The sequence below is a fragment of the Schistocerca piceifrons genome, chromosome 9, assembly GCF_021461385.2.
Source record: "Schistocerca piceifrons isolate TAMUIC-IGC-003096 chromosome 9, iqSchPice1.1, whole genome shotgun sequence".
In the NCBI taxonomy this organism is placed as follows: domain Eukaryota; kingdom Metazoa; phylum Arthropoda; class Insecta; order Orthoptera; family Acrididae; genus Schistocerca; species Schistocerca piceifrons.
The window spans coordinates 179,297,475-179,314,605 of record NC_060146.1 but is presented as its reverse complement, the minus strand read 5'-3'; the positions used below and the strand labels follow the sequence as shown (position 1 = coordinate 179,314,605).

Sequence of the window (17,131 nt, the reverse complement as noted above, 5' to 3'; positions counted from 1 at the left end):
GCGTAAGTGGGTACGAGAATTCAAAGATGGCTGTGACAACGTCCATGATGAGGACCGCTCCGTTCGCCCTTCTTTGATAACAGACGATTTGGTGGCTTCAGTTAAAGCGAGGATTCGTGAGAACAGGCGCTTCACAATAACAGGTCTCTAGCGAATTTCCTGACTTGTCGAGATCAGTGTTTCTGAACACCAAAAGTTTAGGAAACTGTGCTCCCGAAACTTCTAACAGAGGAACACAAAAACCAAAGATATGAGTATGCAATGAAGTTCTTCACTCGTTATCACGAAGAAGGTGCCGGCTTCTTGAGTCAGATCGTAAATGGGTTTCGCATATCACGCCGGAATCGAAGCATGGAATGGAGACACACACTCTCGCCTGTAAAGGTGAAGGCCAAACAGTCAGCGCAAAGTCATGTCACCGGTGTTTTGGAATAGGCTTGGTGTTTTGTTGGTAGACTTCATGCAACGAGGAACCACTGTCAATGCAGAAGCATACCGCCAAACCCTGAGAAAGTTACGCAGATCGATTCAAAACAAAAGACACAGCACGCTGTCAAAGGGAATTGTCCTTCTCCGTAACAATGCAAGACCTCACACTGCAGGTCAGACTCGCGATTTATTGGACCGTTTTGGCTGGGAAGTTTTGCACCACCCACCCTACAGTCCTGATCTTGCGCCGAGCGATTACCATGTGTTCCTCCTGAACTCTTTGTTATCGGAGCAGGCGCAAGTTCTTATGAAGAGTGGATTTTAAAATTGGTTGAGAGGTATGATACATGTTTCAATAAACTTGGCAACTATGTCGAAAAATAGAATGAAGTATTTACTTTCTGAAAATAAATTTACTTTATTAAAATAACCTTTCGTTGTGTACTTATGTTCAAACGGACCTTACTTAAATAACACGTCTCATAGATTCCAGTATATTTGTAGAGATTACAGTTACAAACAACTTAAGACATTTTAGTCGCCTTTGTCTGTAAAAGTTATTTATTTTTGCTACTGTAATTTTGGGGCCAACGGCTTTCCGCAGTGGTAACACCGGTTCCTGTCAGATCACCGAAGTTAAGCACTCTTGGGCTTGGATAGCATTTGGATTGGTCACCATCCGGGTCTGCCGAGTGGTGTTGGCAAGCGAGGTACACTCAGCCCTTGTGAGCCCAATTTAGGAGCTACTTGACTGAGAGGTAGCGGTACCGGTCACGAAAATTGACAACGGCCAGAAGTGTGGTATGCTGACCACATGGCCCTCTGTATCAGCATCTGGTGATGCCTAAGGTGTGAGAATCTATATCTACATCTACATCCATACTCAGCAAGCCACCTGACGGTGTGTGGCGGAGGGTACCTTGAGTACCTCTATCGGTTCTCCCTTCTATTCCAGTCTCGTATTGTTCGTGGAAAGAAGGATTGTCGGTATGCCGCTGTGTGGGCTCTAATCTCTCTGATTTTATCCTCATGGTCTCTTCGCGAGATATACGTAGGAGGGAGCAATATACTGCTTGACTCTTCGGTGAAGGTATGTTCTCGAAACTTCAACAAAAGCCCGTACCGAACTACTGAGCGTCTCTCCTGCAGAGTCTTCCACTGGAGTTTATCTATCATCTCCGTAACGCTTTCGCAATTACTAAATGATTCTGTAACGAAGCACACTGCTCTCCGTTGGATCTTCTCTATCTCTTCTATCAACCCTAGCTGGCACGGATCCCACACTGCTGAGCAGTATTCAAGCAGTGGGCGAACAAGCGTACTGTAACCTACTTCCTTTGTTTTCGGATTGCATTTCCTTAGGATTCTTCCAATGAATCTCAGTCTGGCATCTGCTTTACCGACGATCAACTTTATATGATCATTCCATTTTAATCACTCCTAATGCGTACTCCCAGATAATTTATGGAATTAACTGCTTCCAGTTGCTGACCTGCTATTTTGTAGCTAAATGATAAGGGATCTATCTTTCTATGTATTCGCAGCACATTACACTTGTCTGCATTGAGATTCAATTGCCATTCCCTGCACCATGCGTCAATTCGCTGCAGATCCTCCTGCATTTCAGTACAATTTTGCATTGTTACAACCTCTCGATACACCACAGCATCATCCGCAAAAAGCCTCAGTGAACTTCCGATGTCATCCACCAGGTCATTTATGTATATTGTGAATAGCAACGGTCCTACGACACTCCCCCGCTGCACACTTGAAATATCACTCTTACTCCGCAAGACTTCTCTGCATTGAGAATGACATGCTGCGTTCTGTTATCTAGGAACTCCTCAATCCAATCACACAATTGGTCTGATAGTCCATATGCTCTTACTTTGTTCATCAAACGGCACGGCGGCTGGTCGGTACCCTTGAGCCTTCACAGACTTTTACTGACTATGTTTGTTTTTTATTGCAATTTCGGCTGTGTGGCAATTATCAAGTGGATAACTGTACTTTGGCAGATGTAAAAATCTTCTGTCATGTATAAATATGTTATGCCTTTTAACATCAACACTTTTAACATGCATAACACCAGCCCAGTAGTTTGTACACTGCATAAACGCCTTGTCTGGCGTTGTAGTTAGCCAGTGTAGCCAACGTGTTTTGCAACCCTGTGCAATTTCTGTGGAGGACTGTGTTGGACAGGAGTGTTTTTTGTGATTGCAGGTGCCTTCTGGATGGCGGTCATAGGTGCTGTTCTCTCCAGTCTGGCTGTTCTCCTCGACATTATGTTGCTGGCAGGCGCCATTAACGTGAGTACTACTACTGTCTTCACACCACTCGTATGGGGCTGCACGTTTATGCGTGAACGCTTCCACTGATTAATGCACATGGTATGTAATCGATCCTTCCATGCCACTAGATAGCGAGAGCTTCAGCTGTAAACTATTATTTTGGACTGTGCTTGTTGTTTTCATACCAATTTTCCCCACAGATATGCTTGTTAGTTTTGTTTTCAAACCAATCAAGAGTCTATTGTGACTTCACCTCCTCAGGTAAATAGGCACAAATATTGGAATAAAATACACCTGCAAGTATATCTTAATGTTGCATCACAGCGTTATATGATGTAGTAAATATAAGAATCTAAGGTTTATATACAATGCCCAACAGGGAAAAGTGAATCACTGACATACATTCCATGAGTGTATGAGCATTGTCCTGCTGTAAAACGGCACCATGCTTTTATCACATAAGAGATAACATATGAGTACGTGGGATGTCTGTGATGTACCATTGTGCCATCTTAGTTTCCTCAGTCACTAACACTGTGACCTGAAGTAATACTATGGTGTGCGTACTGTAAGACCTTCGGAACACACACCATCAGATTATTTGATTTGTCGCTCTAGCGATGTAGGCGAGTGTCAGCAATATGTCTCGTGGTCTTATCGTGGTGTGTTTATCTTCTGCCGTTAGGTCAGACGATAGAAATGCCACTTGCACGCTTTGAGTAGCAGATTGACGGTGACCAACTTTAAACAGAACTTGATTAATTTTCACACACATTTATTAAAATAATAAAAAGCATAGACATTATGTAACTTGATTCTGAATGCTGTTTACAATTGACAATCTGAAGTTCCTTTGGTCTTGGTACGTTAATCTTATTCTCACACATCTCTGATACTTGACAAAAGTGTCTATACATTTATCTTCATGGCTATGTGCAGGAATATGGCAATCTTTTTAGGTGCAGACTGAAACTTGACTATAGACTGGTACAGACTAATGCAGACTGATACAGATAAATGCAGACTAATGCAGACTGACTAATTGGAGGTCTGTACACTTGTTATAATACGTCTCGCGTTCAGGTATCACTGCGCGAGTGTGATCCACGAGGAGAAAAGGTTCTACGTTAGCAGCAATCTCATTGGCTGCGTTACATATTAATACACGGATTGGTGGAAGCAGAATTTGGTCCGTCTCTAAGACAGCGCCATCTCGTAGTGCGGAGATGGATGAGCGCTGCGCCTGCGCTGTTGCGCTTAGCAGGGCACGCTGTAGTGGGAAAGTTGTGTACACGCTGACTACGCGGAACTATGTACACAACAAATACCCGATGGTTTTCCACAGCATGGTGCTGGAAGTAACACATCTGTATCTCTCCGAAACATCGGAAGAATGGGACCTCTCACCAGATCACCACCATACTCACTGACAATGGTTATCTCAGGTGGTAGATAACTACGATTGATTGATGAACACAATGCGATGCCATTCAACAGAAGTCAATGCTTCCCAATCTTGGCACCACTCCAGTCACAGTTGTTTGTGTCGTGGTGTTAATGGCAGCCTACACATGGGACAGTGGTTCCCTACTCTGGCATCTGCTAGTCTCTAGTCAGTCATGTGGGATGGCACAGGCAATTGCAGAGAGTCCATTACTTGTTATGGAATGGGATGCGCAGATGTGAACGGGCTACGATATGTTTGGTGCATAGCATGGTGACCCTCCCTTGTGATGGTCAGATACTGTCAACCAGAACTTTAAACGACAAGTACCGGTAAGCCTGCCCCCACATTTCCATGCAGCCCAACAATAGCTAGGCCACCTGCACATGTGAATGCCTCAGAAATCTGGTCACTGCACGATTTGACCAGCTAGCCAAATGGTGACCCATAATGAGGCCCCCTTTCAAACTATGGCTGATGCTGATAACGCTAATAATTCGATATCAAATGAGTACAAGACTCCTCTTTGTCCTGCACAGTGATAATTCAGCACCTGACACTGTTCACTCAGTTTATATATGCTACCAGGCCTGGCAACAACACTAATGCATTCTGGTGGTCTTTCTACTTGTCACAGGGAATTGCAACTATAATCATTTACATACCTGTCAGTGGCGTGTAAGTTCATGAAGCTACATTGACATTCAATCACATATTCTGTGTGCTTCACTTTTTTTGTCAGGCAGTGTGGGAAGGTTGGCAAGGGAAACAACACTGTACTTATACAGGCGACCACCAGACAGTTTTCCATAGATTTATTGGAAAATTTGACACCTGTTATATATCTATAGCTGAAGGTACAAAGTTTCATCCATATGCCACGTACTTAAATTGTTTCTCATTCTCTGCACTCCTCTGCATGTCCTACACCTTCTACCACGTTCTTCCTTGGTCATTTGTGTATAAAACTTGAATCTAGTTTTGCAATAGAATTAGGCTTCACTTTTTGGTCACCTCATACTCTACCTCTCTTCCATCAGCTAACTTCTACAATATACACTCCTTCCCTCCCACATGCTGCTCACAAAGTAGTTGTACAACACAGATTATGTGCCCCCTGCAGGCTCGGCGCAAGCTGCTCCACGGCTGGATGGTGGCCTACGCGGTGCTGTACGGCGTCTCGCTGGTGATTGGTGGGTTGAGTGTCGCAGTAGTGTTCCTCTACAACAGCTCCTACTATGGTCTCTCCATCACTGCCGGCATGCTGCTGCATGTAGGTGAGTAATATGGCAGCTGCCAGTGGTACAAAGGACCAGCCTACTAACAACACATGGTTTCTTCCAGTGTATGTCAAAGTCCATGAAGGCAACATACAACTTACTGAAAACACCTAACCATCTACATCTGCATCCATTCTCTGCAAACCACTGCGAAGTACTTCCTAGACGGATCTTACAATTTTACCATTTATGAGGCATTTTCATGTCCCATTCACATGTGGAGAGCAGAAAGAGAGAATGGTTAAATGGCTCTGTGTATACTGTAATCAGTGTAATCTGTCCTCTCAATCCGTACAGGAGGGATACGTAGTGGGTTGTAGTATATTCCTGATTCATCACTTAAAGTTAGTTCTTGAAAATCACAGAATAGGCCATAACATAATAGTTTACATCAACATTCAAATGTTCACCAATTCCGTTCACTCAGCACCTATGTAGTACTCTCAAATCAGTAATAAAAACCTGTGACAATTTCCGCTGCCCTTCTTTGTCCTCATTCAGTATACCAAGTTATTCTAAATTGTACAGTTCCTTAACACATGTGCATACCAAAAATCAAGGGCAAAGACATCGTAATCTCCTTCATTGATTTCAAAAAAGCGTATGATTTGATTGATAGAGAATCTCTATTATCAGTCCTGGAAGAAATGGGTTAGGGTAAGAAAAGAACTAATATTATAAAAGCGACCCTTACAAATACATTTTTGAAAGTTAAATTTATGGGCGAATTATCAGAACCCTTTAAAATAAAAACCGGAGTGCAACAGGGAGACGGGCTCTCACCATTGCGGTTCAACTGTGTGCTTGAGAAAATAGTCAGAGAATGGAACACAAGCATTAAGAGTGGTATAAGTCTGGGTTGCAAAAAGATGAACCTTAAAGTAAATTGCATTGCTTTTGCAGGTGATATGGCCCTGTTTGCTGAAACAATGGAAGAAGCATGGGAGCAAATCCTTGAACTAAAGAAACAAGCAGCTAAAATAGGTCTTCACATCTCCTTTGAAAAAACTAAGATATTGACAAACATCAAGCACTCATGTAAATACCTCAAAGTTCAAGAACTAGAAATTGAAATAGTAAAAGAATTCAAATATCTGAAGAATGGACTAGTTGGAATGCTGGGGAAACCAAAGCAATGGAATCCAGAAAAAATAAACTTGAGTTGGCCTTTCAACTAACGAAAAATACATACAACAAAAAATTCCTTTCATGGGGGTCCAAAATTATGCATTACAAGACAGTGATTAAGCCAGAAGCACTGTATGCAGCAGAAACACTAAACATGAATTTCATAGGGCAAATGGAGAAACTTGAGCTAAAGGTAAGATAAATTTTAAGAAAAATCATAGGACCAAAATTTCAAGACAACAAGATTATATACATAAAAAATGAAACTCTCTACAAGAAAACTGGAAAACTTTCAGATACTATGTGAAAAAGGACAATAAATTTTTATGGTCATCTTCTCAGAATGAATTCCAACAGATAACTAAACAAATCTTTGACTTTTTCTGTAACTGCAAAACAAAACCCAACTGGTTTAAAGAAACTGATAAAGACCTAGTAGAATTAAAGATTTCAGAAAATTCACTTATTGATCGAGCAGCTAAATTAACTACTAAAGATGAAAACATAAGGTTCCAAGACAAATCTACACTTAAGTCCAAACCCTTCATCTTGGAAGAAGAGAGGAAAAGAAGATAAGAAAGAATAAAGAAGTACTGGACCCTAAGAAAAGAACAACACACGAAAAAATGATTGATCCAGCATACCCCAAAGAGGGTGAAACGATGGAGAAGACATGAGCAGTAATCTAAGATAGGTCGTACGATTGCTTTGTGAACAATTTCCTTTGTAATGTGGTTGTTTTTCCTTAGTATTTTACAAAAGAACCTAAGTCTGACATCTGCTTTGTCTATGACTCAGCTTAGAGATCGTTCCATTTCATACCCCTACAACTTTGTTATACCGTGCCCTTCGTATGCATTAACCAATTCCAACTGGGACTCACTGATATTGTAGTAATAGGGCATTATGGTTTTTCATTTTATGAAGTGTGCCATTTTCTGCTTCTGAGCATTTAAAGCAAATTGTCAATCTTTGTGCCACTATGAAATCTTATTGAGAAGTGACTGAATATTTAACTTTTTTCAGATAGTACTTCATTATACGTAACTGCATCATCTGTGGATGATTTGAAGTTGCTATTATTATTTTTTGCAAGGTATTTGCCATTGTCATGAACAGTATGGGTCACAACTCACTTCCCTGGGAACACTGGAAGCTACCTTTACATCTATTGATAACTCTTCTTCCAGGATACAGTGCCAACCAAGACGTTCTCACTCGAATCACAAACTCTGCATGATTTACCATACAACTGTACTTCCAATAGTAATTGTATGTATGGTAGTAAATCGAATGCTTTTTGGGAGTCAAGAAATACAGCATCTACCCGATTCACTTGATCAGTGGATTTTGAAATGGGGCTTTCCAGATTTCATGCAAGAAAAATGAGAGTCGGTTTTTGCATGATAGATGTTTTCAGAATGCCTGCTGGGTGACATAGAGTAGAACAGTGGCATGAAATTCTAAGTGTAATGCTGTTAAATGCACCACAGGAACAAAATAAGTACCAGTTTGTAGTACTACACTGTACTATGCTGAGAGACACAGGAAATCATTGTTTCAGTAAATCTGTTATGTTGAGAACTGCTGTGGTGGAATGTAACACAGTATAGTTCCAGTTAAAACAGTGTCAATCAGTCATATCTCTTCCATCTGTCCACCCATGCATGGACTATTAACACATCACATTTACTCAATCATTTTTTATATTTTTGGTAATGGCCAGGTGTTACAAGAGATTATGCCATTATAGCTTGACGGCTTGGCTGACTACAAAAAAAGTGTATTTCTAAAGTAACCTCAAAACTAGTCACATACAAAGAAATATAAATAAATAATAAAACAAAAACTAAGTATAGCTGCAGAATAGCTATTATGAAAAAAAAAAAAAAAAAAAAAAGGAAACCTTTATCAGCTGCACACCCAGAAAGAAAATTTGCTATCAATTCTCATCTGAAGGAATTTTATGCATCTATGAAAGTGATATCCTGGTGGCCTGGTTTATGGACTGATTTACATCTCTCATCAAATATATGTATTGACATTTCAAAAAGTTTCTGTTGTTTATGCCTGGTCTGGTACAGATGAGTCAAAGGGGAAAGCACACATGGTCTCTCTGTGTCTCACCTTAGCAGCAAATTGCACTGCTGTAGTGATTTGATCAATTCAAAGGCACATCTTATTGCATAATGTCAACATCATGTTCTTGCCACAATCTGTGATGACAAAGCACTGATGTCTTCCACTATGCAAGATCAATATTGTAAGAAGGACAGTTGCTAGTCACTATACAGCGGAGATGCTGAGTTGCATACAGGCACTAGAAAAACACTGTTCCAAATAAAGCGTTCAGCCCATAAGGAATTTGTCAAAAATAGATCTCTAAAATAGATCTCTCTCTCTCTCTCTCTCTCTCTCTCTCTCTCTCTCTCTCTCTCACACACACACACACACACACACACACACACACACACACACACACACACACACACACACGCGCGCGCGCGCGCAACTCACACACATTGCCACACATGGCTACAGTTGCCTTAGACTGCAGTTGTGTGTGTGTGTGTGTGTGTGTGTGTGTGTGTGTGCTGTCTTTTTTTGACAAAGGCCTTACATGTGGAAAGTTTTATTAGGGACAGGCTTTTTGTTGTGCCTATCTGTGACTCAGCATCTCTGCTATATGGCAACAACTTTCCTTTTCATAATATTATTACTTTCCACTGTTTGACTATACAAGATCAGGAGCACTCAAAAACAATGTATGTCCCCTGCTAGATATCATATCATGTCACCTTGGAGGATTCCCACTTTCAAAGACATGGCATTGACATTAACCTTTGTGCCCAGAAATGCTGCTATCATTGGTTTCTCATTGAAGCATTAATTTAGAAATGGATGTTGAGCTATTTGTTAAGGGAGTGAAATGGATTACCAAGGTGTGTGAAGTGTTTCTGCTGAACAGGTGCTTGTGATTATATCTTTCATTAAAAGTTCAGTATCTTTTTCATATTCTGAAGGCAGAAAAATATATAAGTAAATCACTGCTGGTATATAAAGTAAGTCAGTGAATTAATAACTTGGCTCAGAATCTGCATTTCTTTCTTTATTTCAGAATAGGAGCTAGTATTTCTGATGGGAAGGTAGAGTGTTTCATGGTTGTTTCTTTTGACTGTCAGATGACTGAATATACTTAGTGAAATAATTTAAAAACATTTCATCATATTCCATCTGTTCCATAAACACTGTGCTGATTGTACCTACATAATTCAGTGGACAAGAAGTGGGTACCACAATAAATACGTCTTTCACTCTCGTTGAAGTATTTCTTAATGTATTACACAAACATATGCAGTGCAGTTACATACACAGTTTCTGTTAAATATGTCTACTGAAACAACAGTGAGCTGCAAGGTAGGAAAATTTGTCTTTTGGGTACAGAGGCAGTTTCTAAAGAAATCAGTGTGACTCATGACAGTCAAAGGAATAGTTGTTGTTCTTTGGTTTGTGTAAAGTGAGACTCACTGCAATTGAAGGCACTACTATTATATCACATAGAGTAGTGTGATAAATGTTAAATATTGTCACACCTGTGTTCTAATGGGATGGTAGCAAGAATACAGAGTAGCTACTCACATGTATGATTTTTCCCAATACTTTGAGTGATAAAACACAATGCAATGTCCTAGATGGTGTTTCATATCGGAGACATAGGTAATGTCAGGAGTGCCCCAGAGAAATGTGACAGTACCACTCTTGTTCTGTATATAAATAAATCATCTGCCATATAACATTGGCAGTAATCTTGGGCTGTTTGCTGATGACAGTGTTGTTTATGGTAAAATGGCCACTGTTGTCTGGGGATTAAATATTAGTTGCACAGAATTTATTTTCCCTTGCTTTAAATGCTGACAAATGTAGGTTATGTGAATATGTAGGAGGCACTTTATTGTGATGTTTGAATCCAGTATAAGTGATATGTGGCTTACCACAATCAGATTAAGTAAACAACTAACAGAGACATTACAAAATAACTTTAAACAAAATGAACACATTAGGTCAATTGTAGGAAGAACAATTGCATTGTTATGGTTTACTGAGAGAGCACTGAGCTAGTGTAGTGAACCTATAAAGCAGACAGTGCGCAGAGAGCTTCTGAGACACCTCTGCACAAGATGACCATGAGGTAAGATTAAACGGAGATGTGGTAAACATTCAGAGGTGTGTTGCAAGATTTGTTGCTGGTCTGTTTGCACGATATGAGAGTGTTATGGAAATGCTCCATGTGTTTGGATGGGAATTCTTGAAGGGAAGATGATGATCTTCATGTGAATGCTATTGAGGAACTTCAGGTAAGCAACATTTGCTTTAGATGCTATACACTGTACTGTAGGTTGCAGATAGGTATGTACACACTGATGTACTTTTCCATTACCAGAGGCAGTTTAATGACCAAGCAATATAAGTAGACACATGGAGCACCAAGAGGAGAACGTACATTTTGTATCCAGGGTGTAGTAAGAGCTGATTCAGGTCGGGAAAGAAAAAGATAATAGAAGCAAAAGTGTTTCAGTAAATGTGTGTCCAAAAACAAACAGTTTACAACATAATTGTGAGTGGGTGGTTGTGAGCTGTAACTGTCTTCCATATGAAGTTTATATAACTGAAATATAAACATTTTGGTTAAGTCCCCATCTAATTGTGCTCAAATTTCACCCAGTGCCTAAATAACAGGATATAGAATGAGATACAGAATACATGTTTACAATTTACTGTACATTCATGTCTGTTAAAGGAGGTGTTACATGTGTTGTTTTCACCTTTGGAGGCAACACTGCACTCATTTCTGCATTTTAAAGACACATGGATCATCTCGTGGACCTTATTTATTTAATCGTATGGCGATTTTATACAATATTCATATGATATAAGACAAGATTAAACCTTAAAGTTCGTGTTTTTCAACCAGTTAATTAAGCTGGGTGTGAGAGTGAACAAGTCGTCGGGAATTCCAGGGTATGAATGAAGTGGACAGCGTTGGACTAGATGTTCAATTGTCTGCTCTTCTTGATTACATTCACACATTGGTGAACTGATCCAGCCCCATTTGTACCTGAAGTACCTACAACAACCATGTCCAGTCCTTAACCTGTTGAGGCGGCACCAAAGGTTCCTTGGTAAGTCAAAACCTTTCAGCTTCTTTGTGGGATCGAGGTGATGGGTTCTTGTTCCCAATATTTTTGTTGACCATTCATGCTTCCAGCTTTCATTTACATCAAAACCATCCACGATGAGTTGTCCTGCAGTAACACTTGCTGGTCTTCTTGATCGCAATCGTTGCTGTGGCGGATGACAGAATTCCTGGTGCAGTGGTAGAGAACATAGACCTTGACATGACTGTACAATTGCTGCTGCACTTTTTTTAACCGTACCACAAGGAGTACTGTAGACTTCTTGTTTGAGATGCCTGGAGTTGCAAAAATCCAGAGGATTGAGGTCAGGTGATCTTGGATGCCTGACACTGAAGGACAGGGTACTGGTCCTGCTTACATATCATTCTAGACCATACTGGCAAATTAGATTTCAAATGTCTTTTTTGGAAACCCATGTTTACTGCAATGTCTTTTGCCATTATCCCATAGTTTCACATGTGTCAGTTTTTGCTATTAATGTATTAACGTTGTGATGTGCCCCATATAAAAAAATAACAAAAAATTTACAGAGAGAAAGCCCACAATCACTAGACTTAGAATTATCAAAGGTCTATCAATAGCCCAAAGAAAGACAACTTGTGTCTGAAGGAGTGGAAGAAGTGTGCCAAATGATACGTGACTTGCAGGGGAAAATGTTTGAACTGGCCCTGTCCCCTACACAGATCTATGCAGACAGCAGCTCTGGAGAATGTAACTGATACAGTCTTCCTATTTCCATGCTGTTGCAGGGCTGATGGTGTACTTCTGGATTGTGGTGCGCAGCTACTACCTGGAACTGGGCCAACAGTATGGCGAGGGCGGACCACGCACCACAGCTGGCAAGGTCTACCGCACAGTGCCCACAGGGGACGTTCTTCCTGCCCACGGGACCTACTGCTATGCGGATGGCATGGCCATGGCACCTACTGCACCACCACGCTACACTAGTGCTCCATAGGAACCACTGTGTCACTCTTGTAAGGGGATCACATCTCTAGGTGACATGCGCTGATCACAAGGCTAAGAGGACCTAATGTCTGTACTGTCATTGTGACAGTCACTCGAAGGGCTGGCCTTCACTGTTTGATGATATGGTGTTATTACCATCCAAGAAAAGGGTGTCAAAGAACCTGCTTTAAATCTGTCTTCACAGTGGTGTAATACTTTTTTTAAATATCTTCAAGTACCTTCGATCCTTTCTTGATCTTCGTCATAAGAGTATTTTATATTATCTTGAGACTACAGGTCCAAAATGTACATAGTGAGTACAACAATATTATTCCACTACATCAACACATATACTGTGCAAGCTACCATATGATCGCTGATAGTGGATAATTTGTGTACTGCTTTTACTTCCCCCTTGGCACAACCTGATTGTTCAAGTGTGTGAGAACAAAATAAAGTAGTAAGTAGACATTTATTTGATTTTATCATGTCATTTTATGAGAGTCGTGCGGGAGGAATCTGTATCTTGCTTCTGGAATATGTTATTGTTGTTGATGTTGTTGCTGTTTCTTCATTCTGAAATTGTGAAGACTGGTATAATGCAACCTACATCCATTTTTACCTACTTCCTCTACAATTTTTGCCCTCCACACTTCCTTCCATTACCATATTTATGATTTCTTGATGCTTTAGTACATGTCCTATCAACTGACCCTTTTTCTTAGTTAAGTTGCTAATGTACATCATGAGACTTGGGTTGTCACAAAATGGTTTCATGGTGAGTAAATGAAGCAATAACGGAATGTGCAGCTCTTTTACAAATCTCCTCTATCTCCCCCCTTAATCTTACTTCTTAAGAGACCACGAGTAACAAGAAACATTCAAAAATTTGTCAGAAGGGGGTATTATACAAGCTTCCTCTTTGGTATACAAATTACGTACTCCGAGCATTCTACCAGTGACAGTCAGTCTCATGAGTGAATTTTATGTGTTTTATGAGGTCTTTCAGTTTTAAATCACTCTGGGTGCATCCCAGTAAATATTTTATGGTTGTGACTGTGTTTTCAGTGATTCATTGCCAATGTAGCAATCTGACAATATTGGGTCTTTCCACTTGTTTGTAATAAGTTACAGTAATTTATGTTGGGGAGCACCCATTAATCCAAGCACGTAGGTTGTATTCAGTTCAGTTATAAAACTGTTCTAGTATTCCACTGGCTAATATCCAACACCTACCAGAAGTCAAGGACGCCAGTTTCAACAAAGATACCAATACTTTCTGTCATTTGGAAATAGTGGCAAGTCATATTTCACAGGATCCTTGTTGATTCATGTAGAGAAAGATTTTGATTGCCAAAAAGATATCTATTCTCAGTTAATATGAAGACTGACCTATGTTAAGTCAGATGGAAGGGATATAGTGAAGTATTGGAACAAGGTGAAATTGCCATTTCTGAGATTCTCTGGAATGTTTGTACAGGGTGTGTGTTCATGTGTCAATGATTTATGTGTACACAGAGGTGTTACAACCATGGTCATCCATGTCAGGCACTAAATGATAATGGTGTAAGTGGGTTCACTAACTGGACGTCCAACAGGTTCCAAGTATTTCCACTATCCAAGGTTGTGACCAGGTTACAGAAACTAGTTTCTCATATCTGGACTGATGTTTGTGTCCAGTGGCTTTTATCTGCTCAGGCAGCATTTTGTCTCATACACAAACTCACTCTTCCAGATTCATCATAATCAGGCAATTTGTGTAATACTGCACCACAACCAGCAGACAGAGTACCTGTCTTAAATTTTTATGTTCCTTTTCAGATGATTCATTGTCCCCATTTTCTGTGAACTGGCCTCTACAACACATTTAATCATTTCTTCACATAAAATGGAGGTGAGGGAACCTCTTTTGACTACAGCCTTCAAACAATGCTCTCTGCTTAACCACACTGTTATACCAACAGCATTTTCGATGAGCCACAATAAGGGGCATAAAGACACTGGAATTTATTCTACACTCTAAAATTCTGACTTCACTCTAAATAAATACAGACAAATTTTGCTGCAGTTCCTTAAACAGATAGTGCCCACATTATTTTTCTCAGCATTGTTCAATGCAGCTACAGCTCTATCCTAACATCTGGCAACATATACATTTATACTCTGCAGCCCACTATGATGTGCATGACAGAGGGGGTTTCTCACTATTATTAGTGTCCCTTGATGCAATGAGACTATTTAAATTATCTTCCTTCATTTTAGCTAGTAACCGCATGCCTGAAAACATATTTCTTCCTCCACAAGTTCACACACTTCAGTTTATATGTGTAACACATTTGTTACATCTTTGTTGATGGCTTTAAATTGCGTAAAGTTCCAGCTGGTTTCTGCTATGAGAAGCCCTTTACATGATATTCCTGTTCCTGTCATTTTTTAGCAACAGTCTACATCTACCATCTTCAAGCTATCTTTGGTGTGTGCTTGAGGGTAGTTTATGTATCACTGTTACTTTCTCCCTTTCCTAATCCAGTCACAAAAAGTTCATGGGACAAACGATTGTTTGTATGCTGCCATGTGGGCTTGAATCTCTCAAGTTTTGCCTCCATGGTCTTTTCATGAGATACATATAAAAAGAACCAACATTTTGGCTGGGTCTTCTAGAAATGTACACTCTCAGTTTTGACAATAAAGCAGACCATGGTGCACAACGCCTGTCTTGGATCGTCTGCCACTGCAGTTAGCTGAGCATCTCCATGATGCTTCTGCACTTACTAAAGCGACCTCTGATGAAAAACACTGCTCTTTGTTGGTTCTCCACAATTTCATCTGTTGAATCCATCTGGTAAGAATCCCAGACTTGTGGATACTCAAATAAAAGTCGAACTTGAATTTTGTGAATTACCTCTTTTGTAGCTGGACTATACTTTGTGAGGAGTCTTCTAATGAATCTCAGGAGGAGAGTTTATATTGTTAGAGGACTTGTTTCACTTTAGTGTAGTAATAATAATAATAATAATAATAATAACCATGTTTGAAATTACTCATACACAGTGTATGTTTCTCACTACAATGTTCACACGGATGATGCTAAGGAATACTGTGTGCTTCATTATAGAAATGATGACAATGTATAGGTGAATGAAAGGAACCGTTAAGAGAAACATTCATAAGCATGAATTACTGAACTGACATTACACAATATGTTAATACCTTTCTGATGAGTTGTATAACCTTTAAGAAAATTTTTCTAATAATATTCATTCAGCTCCATTTTGTTTAGAGTTTGCTTTTATACATAATCGTAACATACCTTTTCCTGTCTAAAGTACAAAAAACAACTGAAGAAACCATAGGTATGTGTTGTCAGTACTTACACACCTTATAATCATCTGGTTTGCTGTAAGCACTTATATTTCTGGGAGCCATGGACTAAAAATTTTTTGTTTGGTGAATAATGTACATTGTTGATGTACCATTACAAAATAGCAGTTTTAAACTGAGGAAGGTGCTGTGATTAATAATTGTGAAGATGACAGTATTTTATTAATAAAAGTTAATGATAAATTACGGACCCTCCTGAGCCTTTTTATTATACTACATTACAACCACTACCTATGTATTGGCTGGAAGCAGCTGGGAGAACATGTTATGATGGGAAAATTTAAGGTACTGCAACAAGAGAAATATGTAGTAATTCCATTTTGAAAGTAGACAAATGCTGGCAGGCATAAATGTTACTGAACCATTAGTTTAATAAATCATGGTTGCAAATACTAATAAGTATTATTTACAGACAAAGGGAAAAATTGGTACAATTCTGCTTTGGGGAAGAGCAGTTTCAGTTCTGGAGAAGTACAGGAACAGACCAGGCAATACTGATCATATGACCTATCTCAGGAGACATGGTAAAGGAAGAAAAACCTTTGTTTACAGCATTTCTGGGTATAGAAAAATATTTTACTGTTGCCTGGAATACACATTTTGAAAGGAGGTCACTCAGATGTGTTTTGGGTTAAGCAGGGTGTTCTGCTTGAGAAATGTTGGTGTCAAAGTAACACAATGAATTTTGAGACATATTGTAATACCTCAACTGAACTGCATTGAGCAATCTAAAACAAAAGTGTGGCAGACTTGGTAAAGGGATTTTTTTGCTTCGTGACATTGTTGGTCCACATACCACCTAACAAATACTAGACAGTGTTACATGACTTGGCTAGCAACAACAAGACCACCGTCCAAATAGCCCTGGTGTAGAGTTAGCTGTGGGCTGTCACCAGGAGTTTATCCAATGGCGGTAAGATTCTGTAACTGCCATTCCTTATGTAACTGATTATATTAACCTGGCAGCATGATGCTCCATGAACTAAATGTAACAGGAAGTACACAAGTATTACTTTATCCCAAGTGATTGATGGT

The 17,131-nt window shown here is 39.7% G+C and overlaps 1 protein-coding gene across 1 annotated transcript in view; it reads left to right on the top strand.

The window, feature by feature from the left end:
* LOC124716931 overlaps positions 1-16,286 on the top strand; it is a 59,993-nt gene extending 43,707 nt beyond the window's left edge. Inside the window, exons 4-6 of the mRNA XM_047243509.1 lie at positions 2,653-2,738; positions 5,288-5,441; positions 12,517-16,286. Coding sequence (XP_047099465.1) covers positions 2,653-2,738; positions 5,288-5,441; positions 12,517-12,725 — 449 coding nt within the window. The 3' untranslated portion in view covers positions 12,726-16,286. The remainder of the gene's footprint in view (positions 1-2,652; positions 2,739-5,287; positions 5,442-12,516) is intronic.
* Positions 16,287-17,131: the final 845 nt, after the last annotated feature.